This window comes from Dipodomys merriami, unplaced genomic scaffold, assembly GCF_024711535.1.
Source record: "Dipodomys merriami isolate MVZ:Mamm:240054 unplaced genomic scaffold, mDipMer1.0.p SCAF_134, whole genome shotgun sequence".
Taxonomy (NCBI): domain Eukaryota; kingdom Metazoa; phylum Chordata; class Mammalia; order Rodentia; family Heteromyidae; genus Dipodomys; species Dipodomys merriami.
The window spans coordinates 1,666,963-1,680,768 of NW_027202649.1; the positions used below are offsets into that span (position 1 = coordinate 1,666,963).

Here is a 13,806-nt window from a genome sequence, read left to right on the forward strand (position 1 = left end):
AGTGATGGTCAAGCCATTATTTTCTGATGCTTATCAATAAACTGCCAGGCCTCAATCCTGTTGGAGCTTTCCACCCACCTTCACTCCAAAGATATAAACAGACTTGGTACCAACGCCACTGAAAACTAGAGTAATAAAAACAGTAAAACATCAAAACGGGCACCTATGATCAAATGAGCCATGTGCTCTCCCTAAAACATGCATATTCTATTACCTCTCCCTAATAAATCTTTCATTTTTACCCCTCATCTCCTTGCTTCCTCAATAACCATCCTAATATAAACCTATGCTTGCTGTTCCTGATGACTAATCCCTTAATCATCTTTCCTAAATATATGCAAAGTGTAGTTCTTTGTCAATACAAAAGAATAAGCAATCACATAAATAATTAAGATGGCATTTCGAATGACAGTGGAGTGCTAATATGAGGTACCCTGGAAAATACTAATCCACAAACAAAATACGCAACCATTAAAATGTAGGAGTCTAGACATCAGCAGACAGATAAGAAATTCATGGCAACTCAACTTGATTTGAATCATGCTGATAAACACCCTCCCTACAGCTCCTCTTCAGTTACTGGGTGAGGTTAAGGAAAGCAAGCATTGCTTTGTAGTTCACATATGAATAAGAAATTATTGTCATTATTGTTATTAATAGCCGCAGCTGACATTTAATTGAGCACTTAATCTTTCCCCACAATGTGTTAATACTTTACACACACACAGTCAATACAAATACAAACCACCTATATATCTCCTGACAGACATTACCACTTGCATTACATGGATGAAGAAATGGCAGTTTATAAAAGTTGAGAAACTTGCCCGAAGTCTGCTTCTATATTCTTCAATGCAATATAATACTTGCATTATAACAGCAGTAATCAGCTGGGAACGGCTTGTACCTCAGGAACCACCTGGCAATGCAGGGTAGAGGGTGGGAGTGGAGAAAGTCTATTTCATATACTTCAGTTTCAGACCAACTCCACACCTCTGCTAGACCCAGTGTCTGGACTGAGGCCACTGTGCCAAGATGTCACTCAGGAGGATCCCTGCAGACCACGTACCCTGCCTCCTTGAAGCCTCTTAGGAATCTTGGTCAAAGGGACAGAAATCCCATGACCAGCCAGGCTGGCCCCCTGTGACCCTCTCCAGGCCAGCAGTATGTCCTCCAGGCCAGTGTCTGGAAGACCTAAAGTCTAGGCCAAGGTCATAGACAAGTTAGGAAAGCCTTTCTGGAGACCAAATCCTACCAAATTAAATACACTTAGGTCACCTCTCCTGGGTAATAGGCAGTAGGTTCAAGATATATCCTAGGGAGCAAGGGTGAGTTAAATCTTAGGTACAAGAGAGGGCATCAGCCTTCATGACACAACAACCCACTTCTGCCCAACCAATCAGCCTATCAGCTATATCAATGCCTAGAGGATGCCCCAATAATGTCTCTCAATGAAAAACACCTCCCACCACCACCTCTCCTTGCTTCTCCTGCCCCTGCCCTTCCCATACAGCTCCAGCCACATTAGTTACCCTGGTAGCCCTTTCTACTTCAGGGCCTTTGTATGTGCTGTTCCTGGGGCCAAGAAGCCCTTTCCTATGGCATTTATGTGGCTCACCTCTGCTTCATCCAGGTCTTTTTTTTTTTTTTTTTTTTTGGGTCCAGTCGTGGGGCCTGAACTCTGGGCCTGGGCGCTGTCCCTCAGCTCTTCAGCTCAAGGCTAGCGCTCTACCACTTGAGCCACAGCACCACTTCCGGCTTTTTTTTGTTTTTGCTTATGTGGTGCTGAGGAATCGAACTCAGGGCCTCAGGCCTGCAAGGCAAGCGCTCTACCACTGAGCCACCTTCCCAGCCCTTCATCCAGGTCTTAAGGCAAATATCACAACTTTATAGGGGTCTCTGCTGACCACCCCATTTGAAGCATCTCAGGCATCCATCCCTTAACTCTGCTTTATTGTCCTTTGTCATGCTTATAATAGCTGATGTTATAGTAAATATTACACTTGACTGTCCTTTTATGGTCTGTTTCCCCTACCTAGAAGGCAAGCCCATGAGGTGAGGATGGGCTCTGGTTGGTGATATATCCTTGGTCTCAACAGTATCACAAAGCTATCCATCAACGTTTATGCACAGACATGTCAACACCAGCAAAGGCCAACGACCAGACACAGGGTTAAACTCTACTCCTTTCTAATCTTAAAAACCACAGATACATGCAGAATAACTTCTGGCTGCATTCATGAGGGTTACCCCGTTTTATTTTTCTTAATAAATGAGTTAAGTGAGTAAACATTCTGGAACCTCTGACTAACAGCGCAGATGACATTGACAGTGAACTATAAACAAATGCATGGGTAATAACAGGCTTGCTCATCCTTTCATTCATAAAGTAAACAACGTGAAGATGACTTTAAAAATAAAGACATTATTCCAAGAGCAATAAACTTTATGCTCTGCACTAAAACCTCCATGTGTTGAGGGCGGCGTGTGCATTTGGCAATTAGAAAAACAGAAAAGTAGAGTGCTTACCCACTCTCCCAGAATGCGTGACACTGCTTCGCTGGCTCTTGTCATGTTCCTACAGGCCAGGATCACGTGTGCACCATGGAGGGCGAAAGACTTGGCAGTTTCAAAGCCTATGTTTTAAAGAAAAGTCAACACATCAGCCAGGTGCCAGTGGCTCACACCTGTAATCCTAGCTACTCAGGAGGCTAAGACTCAGAGGATCATGGTTGAGGCCAGTCTGGGCAGAAAAGTCTGTTAAAGCTCCTTCCAGCAAAAAGTGGGACTAGAAGCATGGCTTAAGTGGCAGAACACCAGGTAAGCAAATAAGCACAGTGAGTGCAAGGTCCTGAATTCAGACCCTGGTATTGTGGAAAGGAAAAAAGGAAAGGAAAGGAGGAGAAAGACAACATTCAAAACGCTGATTCATGCTGAATGGCTTTTACTGAACACTGTTGTGCTACTTCCGGGTTTTCAACCAGAAGAGGTTTTGAACCCTAGGCAGGCAGGTACAATGTCTGTAGATATGTTCTGTGACAATATTGGGTTGAAGTGCTACTGGCACCTAACATAAAGGTCGGAGATAAGACAAAACATGTCACAGTGCATAGCCAGCCCCACCAGATGATCAGCTGACCTGTGCACGAACACTGTGAGCCTCGGACAATGTGCCCAGGGGACACAGGATGTAAAGATGAAGGCTGAGTCACATAAGACCTCGTATAGCATGCCTCCCATTGTTTTGAATTACATTCTCAGTACATAGGTCAAGCTGGCCTTGAACTGAACTTCCCTGCCCTCCAGCCGCAACCTCCCCACCCCAATGCTGGGATTACAGGTGTGCATCCCCACACCCCAGCAGCAACCATATTTCCAATGGACCTCCAAGAGCATCAACACAACACAAAGCCAGGCAGACCTTGGTCTTTATTTATCCAATTCTCTGGGTCACCAGTAAACAACTTGGACTTTGTATCTTCTTTATGTCTGGCTAACATGGAACAAGCACCCAGTCGGATTCACTAAATATCACTTAAAGGAACAAACACTTCATACTGACTGATAACAGTCACGATTCTGAATTATTTGAGAACATTCCAAGTGGTTCCAAACAGCACCCCTGACTTCCCATGAATAATAAGTGTGTATTAAAATTCTGTTATTTTGAATCACACTACCTAGAAGTCTGCCGGAAGAAAGCATACACCCTTTTTGCTCTCAAATTTTATTTCCCCAAATAAGCCTGTTAAAACCCAGCTATCTCACTTGATAAAATGTCCTAGAGGAAAAGGCTTTCTATGGCCTAAACCTGCACATCTGGCCCTATGTCTGCAACAGGCTGCAGGCACAGGCTTGCACCTTCTCTCCCTAAGTAATTCCCGATGGTAGCTACAGAGAAGCCATCTGTCTCGGTGTCTTGTAAGGTTGTTCATTGGGTCCTCCATCTCCTGTATTGCACAGGGGCCAGTATGCTTGTCAAAGCTACGAGAGACAACTCCATTTTCTTAGCCTCTACAATTGCCTCTGCAGCAAAAAACAAAGTACAGATATTTCAAACGAGGATGGTTTAACAGGAAGGACAATAACACTTTTATAGTACGCCGTACCTCTAGAGTGTGGAGTTTTATAAAATAAAATAAAATACTAAGTTTAATAATGCTACCTACTGCTAAGCCCTGGCGAGAGCCTGTGAGAATAGCGTTCCTCACTGAGTGCTCGTGTGGCCAGCTCAATTAGCTAAATGCGGGAGTGCTAATCCACGCTGCACAATGCCAAAAGTTGGTGCAAAATAATGAAGGCAATGGTTTACTAAGCTTAATAACCTGATTTGTATTATAAAAAATGAACTCCATGACAAGGTTTAAATTGAAGCAGCCTAACAGCATGGAGATGGCCAGAGTGGGTTCAGAAGAATATTTAAAGCTAATGATGCCAAGAAAATAAAGGGAGATATTTGAAAACAATGGGAATATTGTTACATGAGATCCGCACAGGAAAGTTAAGCAGCTGGGGGGTTTAATACCTCACCATCCCAGGGTTTTTAAGCTTTGAGATATCAATATCAAATAGAACAAAATGGAAAACATACCCCCAACGTCACATGCCTACTGACCCTACACTAGTTTTCATGACTGGTGACTTCGAGATGAATGTAGTCCCTCTCCTCTCCTCCTTCCTTCCTCCTCTTCCAGGTCCCTCCTCTCTTCCTCCCTCTTTTTCTCTTTGCCTCCCACCCTCTAGTCTTTTCTTTTCTCTTCCTTCCCTTCCTGAGTTAGTTGCCTGCACTGAATGTTGAAGAGATCATGCAAACCAAACCCAGACGTCAAGCTTCTCTGAAAACAGAGAGGGAGTGCTACAGGACCCCAGCCCCACTATGTGACAGCCAGGTAAGCCAGGGAGCAGCTGGCAGATGGAGGTGAGGTGGAGGCACTCTGATTGGCCACGCCCAGCCGCCATCATGCTGCTGTCCTCATCTGCCAGACCACTGCAGGGACCTGATGCTCAGATTCCCATTGTCAGAGAGGGTGCCTGCTGGAGATGGAAGGCTCAAGCCTTGGCACAGAACTGCCTCAGACTGGATGCTCATATCCAAATCTTTGTGTGTTGTAGACAGGGGCCTTGAACTCATGATCCTCCTGCCTTTGCCTCCGAGGTGGTAGGATTACAGGTGTGTACCACCATACCAAATCTTAAAGAACGTTTCCTACTGATCTTCCTGAGATTTCCTTCACACCATGTCAAGTCCTACTCTGTCAAGCATGAGAAGATCACTGGACCTGGGGGAGACCTAGCAATGGCCCCCAGCTTTGTAGAAACAGGGAGGCTGATCAATCAGGGATCTGCCATGAAAATGCCACTGAGGCAGCAGAAACTCCGAACCAAAAACTACATGGGGGTGGATAAGAGGCAGGAGGTGTAACCAGAAAGATAAAGATTGGCCAGCAGCCCCTCGGGAATGTAGCACAGGAAAGGAAAGGGAGTAAAAGCTCCATACGCCAAGCTAAAATTCAGCCGCCCCTCTAGGCAGAGAGAAACGCTATGAGTTACCATTTTATATATTCTTTTAATTTTTATTGTTATTATAAAAGTGATGTACAGAGGGGTTACAGTTATATAGGTCAGGTAAAGAGTACATTTCTTTTGGGGCAATAGCATCCCTTCCCTTGCTCTTCCCAGTCTTCCCTCCCATTGCCACCCATAAGTTGTATAGTTAATTTTCAACATAGTGATCACCTCCATGGCCAGGTAGCATAGGGTCTGAAATACACTGAAGCGCTGGGGTCCACAAGAAGGGACACAGTGCCCTCTTAGGCTGAGAACTAAAGGGCTAAATTCCACACAGGAAGCAAACTATCTACAAGTCCTGGTGACTGCCTAAGTCTAGGCCTGACAGTCGCTGGCTACTGGTGAGCTCATTTATTCATTCACCTGGACAAGGAGCACTAGGGGAGGAGGGAATCTGCATGTGAAGGTGAAGAGGACAGAGCAAACAGCTACCTGATCAGACTCACTGGTGCGGGGAAGAGCCTCACACAGACGCCTCGGGCCCAGAAGAGCCTCACACAGACGCCTCGGGCCCAAAGACAAGGGTAGGAACCCAGCCCCAGCCAACATTGACAATGGACAGGAGGAGGGAGGGAACTGGGAGGCGAGCACAAGGCAGGCTCTTGCTCCAGTGCCAGGATGGCTCTTCCAGTTGGAGATTTTTAATTTTCTCCATACTGTGGATGTACTTGGACCATGTCCCCACTTACTGTAAATTATGGTTTTAATTATCATTTTTATTAAGATGCCCAAAGGAGTTGGGACTTACAACACCCGTAATTTCTAATGGGTTGTTATTATTAATTTATAATTGTGAACCACTGGAGACAAATGCTACTTGTAAATGAACATCATTAAAAGGCCACAGAGGTGGTAATCCACCCCTCACCCAAGAATATACCACTAAAGCAATCTTATGGAACCAAGCAACAAGTCTCAAAATCTCGCAGCACACGGCCCCTGACAATCTGGAGACCCAGCATCATGCACAAAAGCACAATGAGCCTGCATCTTTCAGCTCAGGCTAGATCAGGGGACAATTAAGATTTGGGGAAAATTTTGTGTTAGTAAACCAGAAGATATAATTCAGTGTTTAGAATACTTTCCTGACACACAAAAGACCTTGGGTTCCATCTCCAGAACCATGAAATATAGACAATAAAATCAGAAGCACTGATGATATGAGTTTCTCTGATATCTTCCTAAATACAGAAGGATCATACTCTCCCAAGTGATCTGATTAATGTAAATGAAATTACAGTGGCATGACATTGACCATGGTATTGAAATCTAACTCTTCTGGGACATTTCAGATGACGGTCTAGGATGTGGAGTCGTCACAACCCTAAGGTCAACAGCACCACGCTGGCAGGGACCAGATAATCCACACTGCCATTTCAGAACTTACTTTAATTCCCTGAACGATGACATTTACCTTCCATATAATTTCAACTACACAGTTCTGAGATGTAAAGAGTTAGAAATCATTCTCACTAAACGCAATCCACATATGCCAACTCTTAAGAAATTAGAAAATACCCAAGTCTGGTGGAAAACAAGTCAAAATGTGGGCTATATAATACAGACAGGAAGGAAGGAAGGAAAGAAGCAAGGAAGGAAGGAATGAAGAAGGAAGGGGAAAGAAAAGGGGAAAGATGGAAGGCGAAAGAAAGGAAGAACTCAACATCTCTAAGATCAACTGAAGCATTACTTATCAAATTTTTGGTGTATGCACGCCTTGGTCCAGTTAATCCATGACCAGAACTTTATCCTAAAAAATGATCAGTCCATATGGACATAAATGTGAGGGGAAAAAAGCATTTAATATGTGCAGCATGTTTCTAACAGTCCAAAACTGTGATCAACCTAAACACCCATTATTTTGGTAAAATCAATGAAATGGCAAGCATAGAAAAAAATACTGACTGCAGATAAAAACAAGTGAAATGATCAGGACACATAAGGAAAATATGACCATTATATTAAGGAAAAACACAGTAGGAATGGGACCCAGCTCAGTGGTAGAGAGCACTTGCCTATCATGTGTGAGGCCTGTATTTGATTCCCAGCACCCTGGCAGTAAGAAATGGAGAGCAGAAGAGGGAGAAGGCAGGGGGAAGAAGAGAAAAAAGTCAGAATACAAAACAATGTCAGGGACACCCGTGGGTGCTTTGGGAGAGCCCAGCTTCTGTGGACAAGGAAAATTTACTGTGCACATTGTAGGGCCTCTGCTGTTTCAACTTGTAACTCATGCATGTATGCCTGTTATAGTAAGAAACTAAAAATAACAAGCTGAATGACATCTAATTGATAATTTATGGGCCTTTATGAATTTTAATACAAGGCAATCAAGGTGGGTAAGAAAAGAAAGGGAGGAACTAGTGCAAACAATATGTTTTCTGAAGATCCTGATTTGCAGAGAGGACTGCTGGGACATCTGGGAGGAGGATGTGGGGCCGCGACTGCATGCTGGGCACCCAGCCAAATGCTTTACAAAATACACTAATTCTCAAGTGTTCTTCAAAGAAACCCTAGGAAGTGTCAGTGATGAGGAAAGCAATGATCTCTGATGTGAGGGTACTCACACAATCAGAAGGCAAAATGAAGATGGCCCCAATGGGCAGCACGGCCTGCATTTAAAGCAGGTGCATCCCACCATCTGGCCCCCAAAGTGCCAAGCTCAGGGTCTAGGACACTGTGATGGACTAAGAAAGACAGACTTTGTCTTGGTCCAGGTTCCCAGCACAGAGAAACTAAAAACCACTGATATTTCCTGAGTAACTGGGACCGAAGGGGCATCTCATGATGTCATTTCTCCATGATACATGAATTATGCTAATGAGATGAGTCTTGGAGGATGAGGGCTGGTTGCCAGAGGGATCACTGTGTGATTACAGGGTTGGACTTCCAGCCTCAGCCGCACCTCCCCAGCCCCACCTCTGGGAAGGAGGAGGGGCTAGAGACTAGTATCACCATTGGCGGATGATTTAATCAATCATGCCTATATAATGTCTCCATGGAAACCACAGACCCTGGTGGGCAGGCAGCCTCCAGGTTTGTGGACACATGGAGGCACAGGAGGGTGGCATTCTCAGAGGACCATGGCACCTCTGCGCGCACACACACACACACACACACACACACACGCGCACACACACACACACACACACACACACACACACACACACACACACACACACACACACACACACACACACACACACACACACACACACACACACACATCTCACCTCACCCTGTTATCCTCTTTACCTGGCTATTCATCTGCATCCTTCAGCATCCTTGCCAACAAGCCTATATGTGTAACGAAATGCCGTCCTGCCTTCTGGGAGCCATCATACTAAATTCTCATACCTGAGGAGGAGGTTGTAGGAACTCCAACTTGTTGCTAGTTGGTCACAACTGCAGGTGACATCCTGAGACTTGCAACTGGCATCAGAATAGGGGCAGTTTAATGGGTCAGAAACCGTAACTTGAAGGATCTGCGTTCATTTTGGTTGCTGGGTGCCCTAGCTGAACTGCCCAGGATCAGCCTGCCTCCTAGCATATTTGCCATCACTGCTGGCTAACAAGAGGGCTGTTTACAGCACATAATTTTAAAAGAAGATGATGATGCCCCCCTTCTTTCTTCCATCCAGAACACCTCGCATTGAAAACCCACTCACCCCATGCCAGCAGGGTGGACAATGTCCACTCCTTTTCTAAGTCAAGCACCTTTATACAAAATCCAGATGGACCTTGGCACTCACCTCCAAAGGACTGGTATATTACTTTACCTCATGAGAAGATTGAATTCTTTCTGTTTGCAAAGTCACAGGGGGGTGCTCCAACAAAATGTGGGGGAAACAGCACTTTTTGAAAGCTCGCTTTTAAAGTGTCCAAATTGGCTTTTCATTCGCCTTCACTGACTTAGCCTTCTCTGTGCCCACTACAACTACACCCAATATTAATGATTTCCACACCTCCAAAGAAATTGATGACTGGGTTGGTAAGAATGCAGCAGTGACTAAAACACAACATGTGACAAGAAGGCAAAATGTTAAAAAAAAAAAACAAAAACAAAAAAACCACAGCAAACTGGGTTTAATGTAAGAGCAACCAAATAAAGGAACATCCTTGCCTTACAGTCAGTTTTTAAAACATACCTCGATGATCTCAACAGGCAAATCACTGTCCTAGATCTTTAATATAATTACTTTAAGTTTTATAAAATCTAACAGTGGTTTGTTTGACTGTGTATGTCTGATGCAGTTGTTTTGTTAAACACAAATGCTGACACCATCTCAATTCACTTTGAAAACATTAAACAACCCACACAAAAGTCCTTAGTCTCTGCTTCTAGCGAGTTCACTTGCCACAGTCAGCTACAGCAATTGTAAGTGAGAGGGTTAGGTAACATGACCAGATACTTGGTAAACATGCTGATTTAAAAATCTATACTTCTTGGGAACCTGGCAATCTAACCATCAGCTATGACCAGACACTTGCCTACCATGAAGGCCAAGGGTCTTTCAGCAGATGATTTTGCCAGGCTTTTTAGAAATTCAGCTAGCTGTAAATTTTTGTGTCTCCTCTCATTCAGCTACTACCTCTGAGTCAAGAAGGTCATGATAGGAGTTCCAGCACAGGTTGTTTAACTGCTGTAAAAGGCCACATAGTAAATATCTTGGGCTCTGCTGGTCAAGAATTCTGCCACAGCTACTCAGTTCTGCCATTGTAGAATGAAAGCATCTGAAGGCAATATGCAAATGAGCAAGTGTCCCCACGTTCCAGTAAAACTTTATTACCATGGAGGCAGAGAGAGCTCGCACATACACACGGCGTTCTGAGTTTGGACCTATGAGTCATAGTTTGCTGATCAAGGAGTAGACAATGCAATTTTTGACATTCAATTAAAAATAAGAACAGAGCTCAGAATGTTGTGAAGGTGACCCTGACCTGCACATTTTCTCTAAAAGAAAAACAGTTAAGATCTATAACAGCCAAGTTCAGAACCCGTGTGGAAGACAACCACAGAAAATTTAATTTGGGACAATTTACAAGTTTCCGTAAAAACATATCTGAAGAGAATCTTGTTAAGCATAAAACAAATTTCTTAAGTATTTCATTTGCATCTAAATCTTATTATATTGTTTTACCCAGAATTTCATTCAGCTTACGATAACTACATTGGCTTTTCATTGCAAAGCTGGATGTTTAACTATAAACTACATCCCACTTCTCCCTTTGTGTGCAAAATTGACAAATGTGTTGTTTCTGGATCTCAGATTTCTGGAGAAAGCCAACTTAAATGAATTAAGATGACTAATGTGTTGATTCTGCTTCTAATCCAACAAAATGTTAATGTAAGAAACCATGTCATATGATGCTATATGTTTTAGTTCAAATTTAACATCAAATATTGAATAAGGCAGTTTCTCAGTAAATTACTAAGCTAAAAATATTCCTTTAGCGTAGCAAGAACTACATCTTGTTTAAATAAGTGGAAATTTGAACATCTTTGCTCAGATCAGCCTAAATAAGAAATTAGGAAAACGCAAACCTCCATTATATCCAACAGTATGGGTTTCAACTTCCTGCAGAAATTAGCACAATGTTGTTTGTCAAGAAAAACGGATTCATTCAAAGTTATCTCAGCCAGGTGCCAATGGCTCATGCCTGTAATCCTCGCTACTCAGTAGGCTGAGATCTGAGGATCCCGGTTTGAAGCCAGCACCAGATAGATATGTCTCCAGTTAACTAGCAAAAAGCTGGAAGTGGAGGTGTGGCTCAAGTGGTAGAGCACAAGCCATGAGCAAAAATACCAGGCCAAGAGCTGAGTTCAAGTCCTAGTGCCAGCCCAAGAAAATAATAAATAATAAAATAAAAATTATTCTCCTATAATCACAACTTCACACAAAGCTCTAGTTAAGGCACTTAATCCCATCCAAGGTGAATGGCTTCCAAGGGAGCAGGAATGCTACTGAAAGATTAACAACCAGCACTGGATAGCTGGCATTGCTACTTCTTTTATACCGTGTTTCTACAAATGTTTTTACAAATGCTTTCATTGCTTTTACTTAATGTTGGCTGAAGAGTTCCTATGGGTATAACACACTGCTACAGTTTTGTTTTAAGTAAACTAACATTAGTTTTTCATCATGTAATATTTGAGCAATTTGTTTCCACAGAGGGGATAACTATTTAGCTTTGTAAGGAAACGTTGGGATGTCACAATGCCTTCCAGTGCCTTGAGCATCTGCTATCTACTGTAAGTGAATAAGATTGGCTGGTCACCTAATTCTAATACCAACTCTTTCTGGTTTCCTTAAATTAATTACATGTATTGACCACCAAAGGAGGCATTTTAATAACTATCTTAGGTATGGAGACCAAATATGTTAAGAGATTTTAAGAGGGAATTCAGTAATTAGAGGGTCCCATTTAAGGAAGGAAGGAAGGAAGGAAGGAAGGAAGGAAGGAAGGAAGGAAGGAAGGAAGGAAGGAAGGATGGAAGGATGGAAGGAAGGGAAAAAAGAAAGAAAGAAAGAAAGATGGAAAGATGGAAGGAAGGAAAGAAAGAAAAAAAGAAATTTAAAATTTTATAAGGAAGAATTTGAAACTCAGGTCTGGAAATGCAAACCCCATAGAATATATGTATTTTGCCCCTAGCTTTTAGATTCAGCCATGACAGCCTGTCAGTAACTGAATTTTTTTCATTACCTGCCACTTACATAGGAAATTTCCATTGTTTGGTAAAGGGTAATTTGAAATCAGAAATACTTTATTAATTGTGCACTGATGAATTCTATCAGAAAGAGGACTATTATAAAAAGCTAAGAAAAACATTCTAGACATACTTTTATTTCAATGAATTTTCATGGATCAAAAGGTTCTGTAAAGCAGATGTGTATATTTCACTGCCACTAATGATTATAATTCCCGGAAAGTATCTGGATTACTTAATTCAGTGTCCATGAACTACCCTTCCTTCTACCCCAAAACTATACGCAAATGCCTGGCTGCGCATGCGCTAGTCTCCCTTGTGGAAAAGAGTCAGGTTACATTCCCAAAGGAGTCCAGGATGCCAAAAAGAAAAGAAAAGCTAAGATCCAATGCTCTGGAATTCCTTTTAAGAGAAAGCTGAAAATACATTTTGCTTGTCCCTCTGACAAATAAAGAGAAGGAAGTCAAGTTACTGGGCAGTCCCTGTGTGCAGTCAGCTGTCATTACAAGGGGCCTTCACTGGGCATCCAAAGCTCTGCCCTGAAATGACCTCCACAGCAGCCTGAGCAGCCAGCGAGCTGAACCACCTTTGTGACTGGAAAATCATTTGCTCAAGGCATCCGGGGCAGTTACTGGAAAGCAGGCAATTCCCCACTGGGTTCCCAACGGGTGATTAAAAAAAAAAAAAAAAGGGAAAAGAGCGACTACCTCCGGGAAAAGAGCAACTACCTCCGGAAATCACGCTCTAAGAGGAAGCAAGCTCTCAGTGGCAGCAGCAAGTCCCAGCTTCTGGGACAAGGCTGGCTAGATGACAGGCACTCAGCAAGGACCTGCTCAAGGGACGACTTCATGAATGATTGCATGCAGAATGGAGAACATCGCTCGTCCAGTACAGCTGCCAAAGGTTCAATTGTGTCATTTATCCTCGACCCCCTCAAAAAAAAAAAAAAAAAAAAAAAAAGATGCACTGAAGTCCTAGCCTCTGGGACTTCAGAATATGGTAATTTGAAAATAGGGGCTTAACAGAAGAAATCAAGCTAAAATAAGGTCATAAGGCTGAACCGTAATCCAGTATGACTGGTGTCATAGAAAGGGGAAAATGTAGGCCCAGAAAGGCATGCATAGAGGGAAGACAAGCTAAAGAGACATAGGGACAATGTCTCTGCAGACAGAGCAGGGGCTGGGCTTGTGCTAATGAGCCAGGGAACATTTAGGACCACCGACAGCTGGAAGAAGCAAAGAAGAGCCTTTGCAGCAGATTTTTGGGGAGTGTAGCTCCACCAACACCTTGATTTCAAACATTTAGCTTTTAGCTACTGGAAACAATTCAATTCTATTGTCCTAAATGGCAGTCTGTGGCCCTTTGTTAAGAGCTATCCTAGCACATTAATAAAACAATGGTCAAAGTAGAGGCCCCAGAATTCACTGCAAACAGGTTTGGATTTCTATTACACTGAGAGAGAAAGGGGACGAGAGGGGAGGGAATGCCCTTTAACCTCACAGTAGCTTAACAGGACCAAAGAAAGCTGAGTA

At 43.1% G+C, this 13,806-nt stretch overlaps 1 protein-coding gene across 5 annotated transcripts in view; it reads right to left on the minus strand.

Annotated features, from left to right (window-relative positions):
• The window catches only part of LOC138825091 (WW domain-containing oxidoreductase), a 737,534-nt gene that overhangs the window by 698,361 nt on the left and 25,367 nt on the right, over positions 1-13,806 (minus strand). For all 5 annotated transcript variants that reach the window (XM_070019466.1, XM_070019462.1, XM_070019464.1 and 2 more), the window contains exon 5: positions 2,530-2,636. In XM_070019466.1, coding sequence (XP_069875567.1) covers positions 2,530-2,636 — 107 coding nt within the window. The remainder of the gene's footprint in view (positions 1-2,529; positions 2,637-13,806) is intronic.